Raw genomic sequence first — 16676 nt, 5'->3', positions numbered from 1 at the left:
TTAAGCGAAGTTCTTCACTCAGAGGGCAGTGAGGCCCTGGCAAAGCAGCCCATAGCAGCTGTGGTTGCCCCATCCCTGAAGGAAATCAAATCCAGGCTGGATGGGCCTCTGGGCAGCCTGAGCTGGTTGGCAGCCCTGCCCATAGCATGGGGTTGGAACTGGGTGAGTTTGAAGGTTCCTTCCAACCCAAACCATTCTGTGGTTCTATGATTGTGTGACTGTATGATCTTGCTAATAATGGGCAAAAGAGCATTATGAATATATATGTATATATATGTATACATGATAAAGCGATAAGGACAGACTCATAGAAGGGGTGAAGCTAACAGAAATGGTTCTTCGATGTATTCCTTCTTTGGTGAGGGAAACAAACAGAAGCGTGTCCAGAGGACGCGGCCGGTTTTCTTTTCGCCATTTCCACCCACCCTACCCCGGTTTTGCCGCTCCGTCCCCGCCAGCCTGTGCGGTAAGGAACAGCACGGACTGCAGCTCAGGCGGCCGGAGCTGCCCGCCCTACCCAGGCGGTACCGATGGGGCCCAAGTGCGGCCCCGCCGCGCCCATCCCGCAGGCCTACGGCCCGCCCGCTGCCACAGCGGTGCCGCGGCGCCCCCTGGTGGCCCGCGGGGATTGGCGGAGCACCGCTCAGCGGGGCGGTGCGGCGGGGAGGCCGGGCGCTGATTGGCGGGGCGGAGCCGGCGCTTGGGCTGGAGGGCAGCGATGGGGGCGCAGCTCAGCACGGTGAGTGCCGTGGCGGTGGCGGGGCCCGGCGTGGCAGGGATCTGCCTGCGTGGGAGAGGGCGGCGGGGCGGCGGACGCGGCTTGCTCGCCCCGCTCGCTGCCGGCGCTGCAGCCGGCGCTGCAGCCGGGTTGTGGCGGCCGCGCTGCGGTGCGGGGGGGCTCGGGTTTTTCTCTTTCGCCTCCCGGTTCCTCGGGTTTCCGGTACGGCCCGGCGGCGGGCTGTGCTCCGGGCGGGACCAGCCGCGCCTCGCCTCGCCGCGGGGACGAGGCATGGGGGAGAGCGCGGCCCGGCCGCCTCCTGCCGCGGCTCCGTCGCGGGTGGCCGTGTGAGGGGTGGAGCCCCCATCCCGCCGTTGCCCCGCCCGTGCCGCGGCCGCCAGCCCCCAGTGCGGCTTCTGCCATGGCCGCCTTTGTTCCGCCCCCCGCCCCGCTCTGCTTCCAGTAATAAAAATTCTTTTTCTGTCGCTTATCCTGTGTTAGCAGCCGTGAGTCACCAGCGCTTCGCTGAGCGGCTCTCGGCCTGGCGCTGCTGCCCCCCCGGGGGGCTCAGGTTGCTGCGTGCTTTGTGGCTGCGGGGCGTCCAGCGCTGTTGGGTGTGAGAACGCTGTGGATGGCAGGCACGGCTTCTTGAAGCTGCTCAGCCCTTCGTTGCTCTCTTTTTCCCGCTCATCAGCTGGTAGTTATTTTAGTTCTCAGTCAGACACCGGCTATGCCGTTCCTGTCCCGCTAAACCCTGGGTAACAAACGGCTGCTTGCGGGGCTGTGGTTATTACTGTCAGAACTCAGCTCGATGCTATGGGAGCTGTTGGTGCCCTACTTCCAAAGGTGATGGTTACGAGGAAGAGTGGCTTTCTGTCTCTCTTAGTGGCTGTGGTAGTTCACACTTGCCATCTGATGACCTCAGAATTATTCACAGAGATAGGAGAAAACTTGTTCCTGCACACGGGTGGAGAAACTGACTTCTGAGGTTATATACACACAGCTCTTTCTTGTCTCCTGTTATACATTGGTCCTGGGAATGGAACCAGGCCCAAGCGTTTTTAATTCCCGTTTTCATTTGCTAAACCACGGCTGCTCTTTGTTCATTTCGGGTAGCCACGTGTTTAAATGAAACTAATTTATTTTAATGCATTAATGTCTTGTTTGCAGCGGCATCTCTTCCACATTCAGCTTGCTGTCTCCACTAGGCCTCGCTGTTGTGGTTGCCATTAGTTATTTGCTGCTCTGTCACTGTCTTAAATGCCCCGTCTGTCTGTTTTGTGACTCAGTAACAAAAATCTTTCTTAGAGCTGCGATAATCTCATGGGTCTGCAGGAACTTCCGCTTCTTTAGACACAATTTTTGCAGTAAAAGTGGAAAAATGCAGTGTGCGTGTGGCACGGCATGCTTTCAAGTTGTACCAGGTGCTGATAGCTCTTATGTCTCTACAGCAGCATTTTAGGAGACGAGAGTTTATTACTGTCTTGATCGTACACTTGCCATGATTTTGGCAATCATGTAGTACGCCTTGCAGCCTCCTGAAGGCTGTCAGGCTGACAGCAGTATGATTCCAAAACACTGGTCTGGTCCTTCATAAGCAAAGTTGAGACTTCACCTTCTTCCATGAATCAGAAAGAGCACTGCATGCAGTCAAAGTACATTGCTCAGTTTTTATTTTCAGTTTGATCTCTATCATCCCCCCCCTTTTTTCTTTCTTTTTTTTTTCACAAAGGCTACCTTTGTGATTTTCCCCTCTACTGTGTTGAAGCATTAAATAACAAATCATAGAGCTGAAGAGGATCGCTATGAGAAGCAGGAGCTCAGCTTGCTCTCCTTCCCCAGGACTGGGTGAACTTGTATCAGTGTTAGGTGCCTGAGGTTCTGCTGCACATGGGGGAGCACAGGGAGATGCTCGCAGGCAGGGGAACCCCAACGCCAGCCTGAGGACTGAGCTGCTGTCACAGGAAGCTCTCTGCCCCACAGCTGGCCTGGCACCTGTCTGCGTGAGCCTGCAGGGGCTGAGGAACACATGTATCTAATGCTCTCTCTCTCTGTGCCACAGCTGAGTTGGGTTGTGACATACCCAATATGGCTCATCTACAGCACTGTCCGGAGGCTTTTTGGGACTCCTCGTCCTGCAATCACTCTGAAGGATCCTGAAGTGAAGTATGCTTTGAGGCTGATTGATAAAGAGGTACGTATGTGCATGTGCAGTGCTGAGCAGGACCTCTCGTGGATGCTGTGAAATGCTGACAGATGCCTGCATCTTGGGCAGTGTTGCAGCAGGGAACAGTAGATTTTTTGAAGGCTGCTTAGCTTTGTTTCTGGTAAAATCATGCAAATATCTGTATTTTAAACAAAGAACTCATTTATACATGCTCCTTGCCTAGCATGAGTGAGTTCTCAGGCATAAATTCCTGCAAGCCAGCTTAGAGTGGTGCAAGATGCTTTGGAAATGACTGTACTCATAGTTTCTGTCAAGTGAGCCTCATGTCATAGAGTACATCAGCAGGAATTTCTAAAATTACCAGATACTGCTGCCAGAAGGTGGTAACTCTGCTTGGGGAAACAGGGCCCAAAAGGTTAGAGGTCCATATTTCCCTTGGATAAGCTGATGGTCAGAAATCTTGGCTTTCCAGTGTGCAGTCATACCTGAAGATATTTGTAGTGTTGACTTAAGTCAATGAGCTGGTCAAAAAGTTATCAGAAGATTTTGATGAAAGGGACTTTGGACTGTAACTGAGCTTTCCTCAAGGTATGCAGAGTGCACTGAGAGCTTGGCTTTCGTTTGTTCTTTCTGTCAAAGAAAGCAATCATTTGGTTCCGAGTCTTTGGTTTATTGGGAAGCAAAAGTTTCCCCATGGCTTGGGCAGGGTTGCCATGCAGCATTTGTTACCATGCATACTGCAGCAATGCTGTTATTATACATTCCCCATTCTTTCATAAGCTGTGTAGCACATGGTGGCAGGTACAGGCTGTCCAACTGCAGAAAGGGGTGGAAGCTAGAGGCACTGCACGTGCTTCTGCGAATCAGGCTGCTGGCAGGTTTCTGCTGCATCTGTTTCTAACTGAAAATCATTCACAATTTTTTTTTTCTTCTAAATACTGATTTTTCTCAGTCCGTTGTCGTGTTTCGTGCAGTCTTTTTTAATCTTGGGAGGAAGGAACAGCTCTGCTGTAACCACCTCAAATATTGCTGCCTGTGGTAGTTTAATCAGTGAGATTAACTTGGTACAAGTGCTTTTTCTGCAGAGCTGTAGTTCTGCATTTTCATTAGCAATTTGTAACAGCCTCCCAGAAATCTGGTGCTGCTAAACTACTCAAGATTGTCATACCCAGCTGTCCGAGGAGGATGAAATTAGTATTTCTGACACCCACAGTTTGTAATTTACAAGCTCTTAAACGAGTGGAGCACTTTAATTGGAACACAGCTGTCATTACGCAGAAACCTTTTAATGTCTTAAAAGGTCTTAAAGGTCTTAAGGTCTTAAAAGTTGGGAAGGGAGTGGTGGCACTCAGTGTGGATGTGGAGCCTACTCAAGACGTGTGGCGAGATGAGAATGTGGAGTTTTTCCTTGGAGAGTGCAGCTCATGCAGCCCAACCAAAGGCCCTTCTATTTCAGAAGTGTTCACTGTTCCCATTGCCATGTTGGTACTCATCATTCCCTTTTCGGAACTGTGAAGCTCTCGGTGACTTCACCAACACAGCGTCTAAATGATTTGTGTTTAAAACAAAACAATGAACAAATTGACTCCTTTTTTTTTTTCCTGAGAGTAGCTGGGGACTATATATGCTCCTTCTTCTTAGATGAAAGTATTTTGATGGTGCAGTTGAGAATATGGCCTTGCAGATAGTTTTTCTTGTGGGCTTGCAACTGAAGCAAAAGAACAAGAAGTGTGGCTGGCAAGAGAAATGCAGAAGGCAATTAGATTTTACTGAAAACAAAAATGGTCCTGTGATTGCTGGAAATGCCAGCAATTTATGTACTGGCTGCCCTACAGCACTAGGAGTGTGTTCAGAAAGGTTCTGAAGGAAGAAACAGTATCTGCAGTTATGACGTTTGACAAGCACAGGTCTGGGGAACTCATTCTGTGAAGTCTGTGCGTCTATTAGCGCAGCCTAGATCTTTGTGGTAAAGCTGGAAGCCAAACGTATCAGTTTGCTCAGCAGTTGGAAGCAGACTCAGTGCTTCCTCTGCCTGTCAGCTGCCCTTAGGCACCACCTGAAAGGTTGGTGTTTGTCCCAGTAGTGTAAGGATCCATTTGGCACTCGGAGAAGCTGGCATCACACAGTTAAGCAGCAGCCTGCAAAAAAGCTGTTCACCACCTCTCCATTTGCAGATGTGAGCCTGGTGAGGTCCTTGGCACCCGCAGCTTGAGGCAGAAATGTGCTGGCAGCTGGAGGCCAGGGGCTTGCTTCCAGGTGCTGAGAGATGGCATTGGGAATGCAGGGAGGTGGCCTTGTGCTGGAGATGGCTTCAAGGCTACTGCTGATGTGGCCTCGGTCTAAGACCTTGCTGAGCAGCGTGCTCAGCGTCCTGGCCTTGCAGCAGGCAAGAGGCATAAGCATGGGGGTGCTATGAATTTCTGAGTGTTGCTCACAGTTGTCTTCTGTGATGCACCAAAATACTTGTGTTCCAGTACCGTTGGCCCATCTTAAATGGTGCAGTTGCTGTTGAATTCCTGTGTGTTTAATGAGATCTGGAATAGTGCTTAGGTTTTTAACTTGTGGCCCCCGCACAGAACACAGTGTAGTATTCACAGTGCTCAGAAAGCTATTGCCTATTCTTAATCTGTATGAGTATCTTAACTAAGTTTTGCTATTAGCATTTAAATATTCATCAAAACAATATTTCAGTACGTCTTCAATTTCAACATGAAAGTAAAAAACTTATGAATAAAACATTTTGAGGGAAAGTTAAGTTTTACAAGAATTTATTTATCAGTTTATCAGTTGTTACATTATGCAGAAATTTCAGATAGAGTATTGCTGTCCCCTAAATACTTAATCCTGCAGCAGGCCACACAGGTGCAGTGATTTTACAGGAGAAATCACAATCAAAATCCCAACAGTGTGGCTGATGATTATTCTTGTTTTTCAGGAAGTAAGCCACGACACAAGGAGATTTCGCTTTGCTCTCCCTTCCATGGATCACGTTCTGGGTCTACCAATAGGTACGTCTGTCTTTCCTTCCTGAGAACCAGAGCCACGTTAGTTGTACTGTGGGAGATTTTTTTCTTGCATTTTGAACCGTTGAATTTCCAATGCTGCCTGTATGCCTTGGTCTGTTAGAGCTTTGCAAGACTGTCCCAGTGCTGTGAGTCATGTAACATTATCACAGAATCCTAGAATGGCCTGGGTTGAAAAGGACCACCGTGATCATGTAGTTTCAACCCCCCTGTTATGTGCAGGGTCACCAGCTACCAGACCAGGCTGCGCAGAGCCACATCCAGCCTGCCCTTGAATGACTTGGATGTCAGTGTGGTGCCTGAAATCCAGTGTTCTTATCAAGAGTGTACATCCAGCTTCTTTCCGGGAAGACAGTAGAAGAAGGAAGCATTGGTCTTTGTATTCTTCTAATCTTAACTTTCCAGTGTGTGTTAGTCCCATGGCACTTGGTGTCTGTGATCCCCTCGAGGCAATGTTCCCAATGCTTCCCAGCTAAGGCATGCATTTCACCAGCTAGTCTGCTAAGCTCTGAGTCTCATGGAACTTGTTAGTCACCATGGAGTAGATGTTTCCTGAGGCCTTGCCATGTGGCGTATTGCCTTCCGTACTAGCTTAGTGCTGTTGCTTCTCACTGCTTATGTAGAGTGCATTTCACCGTGACTTGTGTTAAATAAGGACTTAGGCTGTAGATGCCTATTGGATGGTCTGTGGGTCAGGGGTGCTTGCTGGTGTGAGACATGGGAAGCAAGGCAGCTGGGAGTCGCGGGTGTGGCAGCTATGGGACAGATTCTGGAATGTCCTGTGCATGTTTAGTCCAGCACCAGCTTTTGGCTTTTACCAGCCAGCTAGGGTGTTACAGGAAAAAACACAGCTTGCTCATGGAAAATTGGATTCTGTGTGGCTTTATGGAGGCTCCCCAGCAGCTGCCCTTCTGTGAGGAGGAAAAGCACTAATGAATAAGGGCATAAAGTATGTTTTCCCTCAGAGAGAAGCACAATAGCACTGTCATAGAATCATCATAGAATGGTTTGATTGGAAGGCACCTATAAGATCAACTAGTTCCAACCTCCTGCTGTATGCAGGGACACCTCCCTCTAGACCAGGTTGCTCAAAGCCCCATCCAGCGTGGCCTTGAATGATTACAGAGAGTGGGTATTCACAACCTCACTGGGCAACCCGTTTCAGTGTGTCACCACCCTCACAATAAAGAATTTCTTGCTAATACCTGTCTTTCAAGATTTATGACCTACAGTGGCAGTGTCACCAGGTTGCACATCTTTATCCATCCACTGGTTAGCATCACTGGCCCTCCAGTGTGACAAACAGCTCCCAGTAAAGTCCCCTTTTTGTGTGCCTGCAACAGGCAGAGGAGCTGTGTCATACATCTTTGGAGAGCAAAGTTCATCTTATGAGGCATTAGTTATAGAATCATAGAATGGTCTGGGTTGAAAAGGACCTCAAAGATCATCTAGTTCCAACCCCCCTGCTATGTGCAGGATCACTGACTACCAGACCAAGCTGCCCAGAGCCACATCCAGCCGGGCCTTGAATGCCTCCACAACCTCCTTGGGCAACCTGTTCCAGTGTGTCACCACCCTCTGTGAGAAAAACGTCCTCCAATATCTAACCTAAACCTCCCCTGTCTCAGTTTAAAACCATTCCCTCTTGTCCTATCACTGTCCACCCTTGTAAACAGCCATTGTGGAGGCCTAATGGTGTTAAAATAATGGAGAATTTCCCCTGGGTATTCTTCAGCTGTGTCTCGTAAGGGTATTGGAAAACCTTTCCAAGGAGTTAAATTCTAGAGGGATTTTCTTTTTCACTATAACGTAGGCATTGAGAAAAGAGTTCAGCTAATGTGTGAGAGATTGAAATGCGATTGCTACTTTCAAAGGAGAAAGGTAGTTGGTAGAGCTTTGAGAAGGCGTGTGCACTAACTGCCCTCCTGATGCGTCACCAAAAGAAAAATCCCTTGGAAGCAAAGTGCTTTTCTTCCTCCCCACAACCAGGACAGCATATCTACCTGTCTGCTCGGATCGATGGAGCGCTGGTCATTAGACCTTACACTCCGATTTCCAGTGACGATGACAAGGGCTTCGTGGATCTTGTCATCAAGGTAAGGATGTCATGCTGTTGTACGGGCTGGGCAACTTCTGAATCCACCTGCATGCCTGCAGTGCCCTGTGAAGCCTGGTGTGCCAGGTTCTGTTCTGCTCTGTGCCCCTGTGGACTTCCATTCTAACAAGTAATGTGCAATTATCTACAATCCCTGTGGCATTCTACACGCCCTTCTTTAGTGAGCGTGTCTCACAAGGTACTTCAGAATTTCCTGTACTTGCACATGGCCATTTTCCAGAATCTGTATACATTTGCAGATTTTTTTGCATTTTTCAATGCTTCTGAAGTAGGAGATTAACCTTGTGTAAGCTGTCTGCTTCTTCAGCTAATGCCATATGCTCTTTGTGATCGTTATTAAGGGTGTTGAGGATCTTTGTTGTTACTGATCCAGACAGGGCAGATGATCGATTCCGATTTGGTCAAAATCAGGGCAAGAGTGTAATTTCAATCCTTATCGGAAAACTCAGTGCTTCTTTTTCATCGTCAGTCAAATCTGTCCAGATAGTATTTCTTTATGTAGTAATTGCATCCTATGAATGAGGAACATGGCTACGTGAAATCTGAATGGCAGAGAGAAGGACACGTGCTCATTTTTGTGCTGTGAGATTAATTATTTTGTTGTTTTTTTCATAGGTTTACATGAAAGGTGTCCATCCAAAATTTCCTGACGGAGGGAAGATGTCTCAGTACTTAGACAGCCTGAAAATAGGGGACACCATTGACTTCAGAGGACCAAGTGGCCTGCTTGTCTACAAAGGAAAAGGCAAAGCTCAGAAAATATAATTTATCCAGAGCAAATGATACAAAATCTGGGCTTCTGAACATCATTGGCATTATGGGTTTTAAGCAAGTAGAAATACAACTAGTAAGAGCTTCATGCTGTACTCACAGAATCAGGACTCATGTCAGTGTCTGACGCCATGATCCTGAAACACTGTCAGAATTTCTGTTTTTCTTTGTGACGTCTTCAGTTCACCTTTGTCTGTTTTCTGCCCCTGTTTTACGATGTCAGTTAATTGAAAAATGCTGAGAAGTGATCACAGGCTCTGTTTCCTGCTGTTTTCATTGTTTTCCACATCTCTCTCTTCTAGGTGAGTTTGCTATTCGACCTGAAAAGAAAGCCCAACCGGTTACTAAGAAAGTGAAGTATGTGGGGATGATCGCAGGTGGGACTGGTACGTGTGTGAAGACTCATCTTTGGCCTCTGACACCTGCTAGATGTTGTTGATATTTTCCCTCACCTGCTCCTTTGCACTTTCTCCTTTACTTTCTCACATCACTTACAGCACTTCTCTTTCAGGGATAACACCTATGCTGCAGATCATTCGAGCAATCATGAAAGACAAGGATGACTCTACGGTTTGCCAGCTGCTGTTTGCTAACCAGGTAATTTCTGTCCTTATTTCTGTTTATGAAGTGTTATTTAACAAACACAGCTCCACTCGGCAACTGAAGTTGTTGCTGAGGAAGCATGGTGCAGCAATACGTGCTGCAAGGGGAGAAGTGAACAGTAATGCTGAACGCTTCCCATCTAAAGCACTATAATTACTTCTTTGAACATTGCTGCTGAAGCGCTACCGTCCTCACAGCTCATGCTCAATGTCCTGGATCTTATTGTTCTGTTTCTGATTCAGAACATTTTAAAACTCTGGATTCATCTGTGCAAGTTGATATGTTTTGGGTAGACTTTCAGAGCTGTCTTTCTTAGTGAAAACGTGGAAGAGGTGGACATTGGGCTCCTTCAGCAACTGAATCTTCCCAACTTCAGAGCAGGCTTTGTAAGAGGAGTCTTCTTGAGAATGCTTTATGTGAGCTAAAATTAAAACTGATCTCCAGCAGCTTCCTTGACTGGAGGTTAGAGCTCCATAGAGCTGGGGTTCTGCACAGCTGTTTCCTTTCAGTTTTATTCCCTCCATCAGCGTTTCATATGTTTCGTTCACTCTTAGAGCTGTATCATACTTTGCTGCTGGAAAAAGGGACACGTAATGTTCTTGTGATAGAGGGATTTCTTGGTTGACCAGGCAATCCAAGTGGTGGTGTGGAGCTGAACTGCACGCCCCTCCTTGGCCTGACATTCTTCTGGTGCTCATCTTTTTGTTTTCAAAACTCCCTCATTGTGAATTTCTGTTCCTGAATTATGAGAGTTCTTTTCCTGCCTGTGTTTCTTAGCTTCTTTAGGCTTTCCTTCTTTGTTCTTCTTTCCTCTGGTATTCACTGTATCCCATTTCCTGCGGACTATATCTGTATTACAGAACTGCTATGAGCCCAGTATGCTGTCTTCTGTAACCCAACACAGCTCCTTCAGCAGGGTCAAAATAGAACATGTACAAAAAATACTTTTTGTTTTTTTTTTCTACCCAGAAGCAATGATCCAAGTGCCAACAACTGCCCTATTCTGGTGCTTTACTACAGTAATAAGGCACCTTCCTAAGTGCTTTTGGAGTGCCCTCTGGCACTGGGTGATGCAGCTGCAGCATTTGATATCTGCTGAGTGCTTGAAGCTGGCACAAAATGCAGTAGGTCTCTGGGCTGGTAGAGGGTCAGGATTTGGGATTTGCTGTGAGTTAATTCAGAATGACTAACATAGAAGTTGAGCTGTTCTAGCAACCTAGAAATCCTATTGCTTCTTGTGAGGAGGAGGTTTTTTTTGAGAGAAACAGTTGCCTGTGTATTAGCAACAGGCTGTGTAAACATCAGTTGTTGGCTTTAAGGAGTCCCTGTACCCAAGCACTGCACAAATATAAAGCAGATGGACAGGCATGAAAGCCTACAGACTAGGTTTTTTTTTAATATTTAATGCTATAAAGTATTTTTTGTACATGTTCTATTTTGACCCTGCTGAAGGAGCTGTGTTGGGTTACAGAAGACAGCATACTGGGCTCATAGCAGCCCACTTGGAGCTGGTCAGACCCAGTTACAGCCCTTCTGGAAGCCGTGCAGCTGCAGGTCCAGAAACAGGAGCCTTCCTGGCAATAGGTGTTGGCACGTTCCTCATCACCCCCACAGCCCAGACGTTGTCATGTCCTCAGTGCCAAATTATTAAGGCTGTGGAGGAGGATGCCAGTTTTAGTCTCTGCCCTTACCCTCCTTCCCAAACTGTGGCTGCTTTTATGGGAGTAAGGTTTTCTTTTGGCCTTTGATGGTGTTTCATCAGAGAGGAGCAGAACTTGCACAGCCTTTGTTGTTCTAATGAGATCTCAGTAACTCCTTGGTTATTTGTTGTTCCACATCTTGTTTAAAAACTGAGCATCTCCATATGGCAGTGCTGATGAAATTTAAAGTGGTGAAGGTGAAAAATTGGCCTTTTTATTTCCTGATTGAAAGGCAGAGTTTGGAGGGTAGGAAAATACACACGTAGTCATGGTTAGTTGTTTGTTTTTGTTTAATGAAAGCTGCTTTTCTAATGTAGGTATTAAGGAAGGGCTCGTTCTTAAGTGTTACCAGTGATTCTGCAATGAGTTCTGTGTTTTGATACAGGTATTGCTTTGTCTTACTGTTTCGAAGGAAGGAATTATGGGGCTGGAATTTGGGCAAGTTCTGCAATGGGATCATCATGGAAATAATTTGCATTTACAGGCTCTCTTCAATCTTTAAAACAGGGTTAAATAATCTGTTCCATCTCACAAAACTACACAGAACTGTAGTGGCCATCTGAGGGCTGCATTCAAATGCAGAGCCATAACCAGTGTTTCCTTTACCCTGCAGACTGAGAAGGATATCCTGCAACGTTCAGAGCTGGAAGAGATTCAGGTTCAGCACCCCAACCGTTTTAAGTGTTGGTATACACTGGATAAAGCACCTGAAAGTAAGATCTGTCACGCTATCTCTACTGAAGCTTAAGTTATGGGTACTAATGCACATGTCTGACAGGAGAAATGCTGCACTGTGTGTATTTCTGAGCTCCTTTGTTTCTTGATGAGTTGTGTTCACGCAACACTGAATGCATCCAGCAGCTTCTTTCTTCACACAGTTGTGCACAGAAGCTCTAGATGTTCTCTGACAGTGTTTCCATACCTATGAGGCTCACCTGAGGGGAACGATAGCGTTATCTTCATCCCGTGACTACACCTGAATATTAACCATTATCTACTGTGATCCAAGGTGACCTTCCTTTCTCCTGCTATGTCATGCCCACCCCCATCAGAGGAGAGTCACACTCCATTCACTGGTAGCTTGGAGCAGAGAGGGAAGAGCCACGTGCTTTCTCTTACCTTGTGACTGTGACACTGTGGAAGGCATATTCTTGGCCACGGAAACCAGGCCGAACTGTGACATGATGGTGGGGAGGGTCTTAACCATCCCTGGAGTCTGGTGCTCCCATGTCATTTTCTACAATAAGCATTCTCCCTGCATTTCTAAGGCAGCTTGGATAGCAGTGTATTAAGGAGGATGGATGTTGCTGTTTGTTTCATGCGGCTGGAGCTCAAAAGATTCATATTCTTTTCACAACTTTGCTTGATATTTCCTTGGGGCTTTTAGAACGCTTTCTTAAAAATTCACTTTTGTTTTCTCCGTGCATCAATCCCATTTTAAAAGCATAAGGGGCACATTTTCCTTTTAGCAGGAGAGCGCAAATGCTACGGGCTGCAGTTTTACTAAAAAAAATACAGATGCACACAGTTTATAATAAAGTGACCTGTATCTATCTTTTCCTCCTCTCCTCTCCTCTCCTCTCCTCTCCTCTCCTCTCCTCTCCTCTCCTCTCCTCTCCTCTCCTCTCCTCTCCTCTCCTCTCCTCTCCTCTCCTCTCCTCTCCCCTCCCCTCCCCTCCCCTCCCCTCCCCTCCCCTCCCCTCCCCTCCCCTCCCCTCCCCTCCCCTCCCCTCCCCTCCCCTCCCCTCCCCTCCCCTCCCCTCTTCTTTTCTTTTTTTTTCCCCAACAGATTGGGATTACAGCCAAGGATTTGTGAACCAAGATATGATCAGAGACCACCTGCCCCCACCTCAGAGCGATGTTCTGATCCTCATGTGTGGACCTCCTCCCATGATCCAGTACGCGTGCATTCCCAACCTGGACAAACTGGGCTATGCCAAGGACATGAGGTTCTCCTTCTAATGAAGGCTGATACTTCAGTGGTCTTGTGAGGAAGGAAAGAAAAACAGTTAATGGGGAACAAGAGAAAGTTAGAGATGGCTGATGCACAGTGCTGGGAAGCTACATTTACATTAGAAGTACTTCATTTTTATCTGAATCTCTGGCAAGTTAGACACTTAAGCTTAACTATATGCTAACCGTACTGTACGTTACACACAAACAGCCTTCTGGCAGAGACGTAGCCATGCGCAGTCCTCAGCTGTGTTGTGCTTGCCGTGTCTGTCCTGTAGAAAGATTATATTCCATCTCGAGGCTGGAAAGCTTCTTAGGGCAGCAAATACTCATTTACACTCTTCTTAGCACTGTAATCAAATAGCAGTAATATCCCACTTCCTAACACTGTGCATACCCAGTATTTTATTTGGTGCGAAGTATGAAACATGGAATGAGCTGGATGATTCGCCCTGCTTATATCAAACTTTAAAGAGATGTTACTGTGTGAGGACCAGGAGCGTTTTCCTGGTATGCATAATCTTTGCACCATCAGGAGCTTAAGAGTGTTCATTTGAAGGATGACAGCTAACCACGTATGACTGAAGTTGTTTAAGGAAGTTGCCTTGTTAATCAAAATAGAGGGGTAGACAGCTATATAAAATTTGTTTCCTGTGTATTTTGGAATAGCCTCTTTTACGTGGAAACACTTTTCCAGCTGCTCACATCCCTGGGCAATGAAAGAAACTCTGGACAGCAGGTGCTTTACTGACTGTCCTGGAAGTCTTTGCTTGTATGTGTGCTGAATACTGAAAAAATACTGACGTGTGTATTTACTTTTAAATAACAGGCAGTACCATAGGAGTGGGAAAGTGATTGTTCTGCAGGTTCTGTGCAGTGAAAAAGTGCTGGGTGAAAACTGGATCTGGTTTTAGTTTGTTTCCCAGAGCTGGGTTAGCCAGACTGGGGTTCATTGGGTGGTCCAGCTCAGCAGTGGGTCCTGGCAGGTGTGATATGCCTGCACATCTTGCTCTGGAAGAGCTCCAAAGAAGAAAGAGGATTGCATGGGAACAGCCTTAAGCCACCCAACTGACAGCTGATTCAAATGTATCTCTGAATCTAAAACTCTTCCTTACGTGCTGTTTATTACAGCTTCCATTTGTTTCTTAATATAATTTTTACAGCAGCCTTTCACCTGACCTTTAGCAAAACTTCATGCCTCCAGTGTGCTGTCCTTCTGCATCCACACACACTGAGGTTGGGGCTGTCCTGCAAGAAGTCCAGGAGACAAAGTCGTGGTCTGGTGATGAAATCACAGTGAGGGAAAGGATGGTGGGTGGTGGTGGATGAAGTCGTAGAATCACCAGAGCTGGAACAGACCTCCAACATCACCCAGTCCAACCATTCACCAATACTTCCCCCCTAAACCACATCCCTCAGTACCACAGCTGAAGTCACGTGGATGCAAGTTAGCTGCAGGTAGTGGTGTGCCATGTGTGTCACTTGTGTAAAGATTTGGGCACTATTTGAGGCTGTAACTTGCCCCGCTTTCTTTTGTGCCCATCCAACAGCTGTGTAGTATACACTTAAAAGGTGAATCTTCAGCATCAATTAAAAGGAGAAAAGGATACTACAGTTAACTTAAGGAACCTGCAAAGAATAATACTATAAAGTTTATTAAATAGACACTTGCCTCTGAAATCTTCAGTATTTGATGTGCGTTTCTGAAACTCATTTTAATATTGTGCTCCAGAGGTCAGTTCCTTTATCTTTTTGTGAGGCAAAAAGCAGAAATTGGAGATGAATTGTTTTGCTGCTGGTTTACATCACTGTGGAGTAAACAGGTTTTTTATTCCAAGACTGTATTTAAGGAAGTGTTCATATCAAAAATAACTCGCTGGTAACACATCAACATTTTTGTATAACTGAACCTTTTTTCTAATTACTGTTTTTTTCCACATCTGTCAGAAATGATGATGCAGGTGCCTCACCTGTGTGTTACTTATCCCATCACCTTCCACTTCAGAAGAGACAAACTGTGTCTGTAGAGCACTTCAGAATGCTTAAAAACATCTGTTTGCTGTTTACCCAACTGTTTGTGTGAGAGGTTGGTGCAAGCTGCTGAGTCAAGGATTAAACTACCACTGTTTTCTGTCTGTCACCAGAATCTGTTCGTTTTGCCTTTATTTTGTACATCTTCCTTGCGAACATGAAGCTCTTTAATTAAAAAGGAGGTTTTTATATAATCTGATGAAAAGATGGTGCCCCGATCCCTTTTGCTTGCTGGTCCTGTACTGTGGCACTTAAACAAGTAATAAAAGCTGGTTTTGCATTGTTTTTGATTCTCAGATTCATCTCTCTTACAGTTGTAGCGGAGTGGGCGTCAGCGAGCTCCTACCTGTGATGGAGGTTAGGGGAGAACATTCTCACAGGACCTGGAAAACTGAAACAGCTTCAGAAATGTGCTCCAAGAGGCCCTTCTCACAGCCAGTGAGCCCCCAGTAAAGGGTGGGGGTGAGGTTTTCTGCTGTTATTCTTTGGGTGAAAATCACTACCTGAGGATTGGCTGTGAATCACTTGGGCCAAGACACCAGCAGTGAGCAAAAAGTCACACTGACTTCACCGAATACATTGCTGTTCATCCTTGCCTTTATTACCCACAGCACTGATTCCTGCCAGAGCCAAGAATGCAGCAGCATGACTTACCTGAGGTAGCAGAGCCTTTGGGGGGATCAGGTCAGGAGGCCATCTGCCCCAGTATGTGATTCGCATAGCTTGGCCTCTCTCAGAGCAAGGATTTATTGCATGGAGAGCTCCTGCACTGATGCTGGACCTCATTGTGCCCTTTTGTTTGAATGTGCAGACCACAGCCTTTAATTCTCAGCTGTCACAGCTTCCCCATTTTATAACTCAGAAACTAAACAGTAACATATGAATGACACTTTTGAAACTGCTTTTATTCTGTTAAAAGAAAGAAAGAAAATTATAAGGAAAACCACCACCCAGGAGGTCAATACCATCAAACTGTTAGTGTACACAGCAGTAAGTCCCTACCTGTGGCCTACAAACACTGTGGTTTTGCCAGCCTGAAACCTGTGGAGCTCTTCCCTTTGCTGCTTAACAGCAGCTGGAAGAAAGCTACTACAGTTGTGCAACCTGAAATGCTGTCAGCTAAAACCTGAGGGAAATTGAGTAAACCACTACATAAACACAATGAGCTGCTAAGATACCAAAACCAAAGACAAAGCGAAACATTCTTGCCTCTTCCAGATTTCTGCTTGCTGCCAGGGCTGTCAGGAGCCCTTCCTTCTCTGCTGCACTGAAAGACAAAGGCTGCCCTGGATGCCAGCCCCCATCTCCATGGGTTCATTTTCCCATGTCTCCTTAAACAACTGCAGCTGGTTTTTGCCACCAGCAAGAATAGGGTTTGTGGCAGAGCCCAGCGCTGGGTCACAGCTCTGAGGCTCTCCAGTCCCAGCATCAGCCTGGTGCTGGTTGCCTTCCTGTGCAGATGATAGGGTTCTCATTTGGCTCATTTCTATCTCAGGACAGGGAGTTCTCCACTAGGAGAACGAGCTCCATTCCTCCAACAGTGTTCTGAAGCCCTTGCATTTTTCTCTACTTGCACCACCACTCTGACAGCAGT

General features: G+C 46.6%; 1 protein-coding gene across 1 annotated transcript; it reads left to right on the top strand.

The window, feature by feature from the left end:
* Nucleotides 1–631: 631 nt before the first annotated feature.
* Nucleotides 632–15367, top strand: LOC125688040 (NADH-cytochrome b5 reductase 3). The gene is made up of 9 exons (XM_048933525.1): nucleotides 632–739; nucleotides 2781–2912; nucleotides 5821–5893; nucleotides 7898–8004; nucleotides 8640–8769; nucleotides 9098–9181; nucleotides 9307–9392; nucleotides 11712–11811; nucleotides 12888–15367. The coding sequence occupies exons 1-9, from the start codon at nucleotides 719–721 to the stop codon at nucleotides 13058–13060; spliced, it is 906 nt and encodes a 301-aa protein (XP_048789482.1). The 5' UTR covers nucleotides 632–718; the 3' UTR covers nucleotides 13061–15367.
* The last annotated feature ends 1309 nt before the right edge of the window (nucleotides 15368–16676 follow it).

Source organism: Lagopus muta, chromosome 1 (assembly GCF_023343835.1).
Source record: "Lagopus muta isolate bLagMut1 chromosome 1, bLagMut1 primary, whole genome shotgun sequence".
In the NCBI taxonomy this organism is placed as follows: domain Eukaryota; kingdom Metazoa; phylum Chordata; class Aves; order Galliformes; family Phasianidae; genus Lagopus; species Lagopus muta.
Note: the sequence above shows the minus strand (reverse complement) of the source record. Positions and strands in the feature narration are given on the sequence as shown.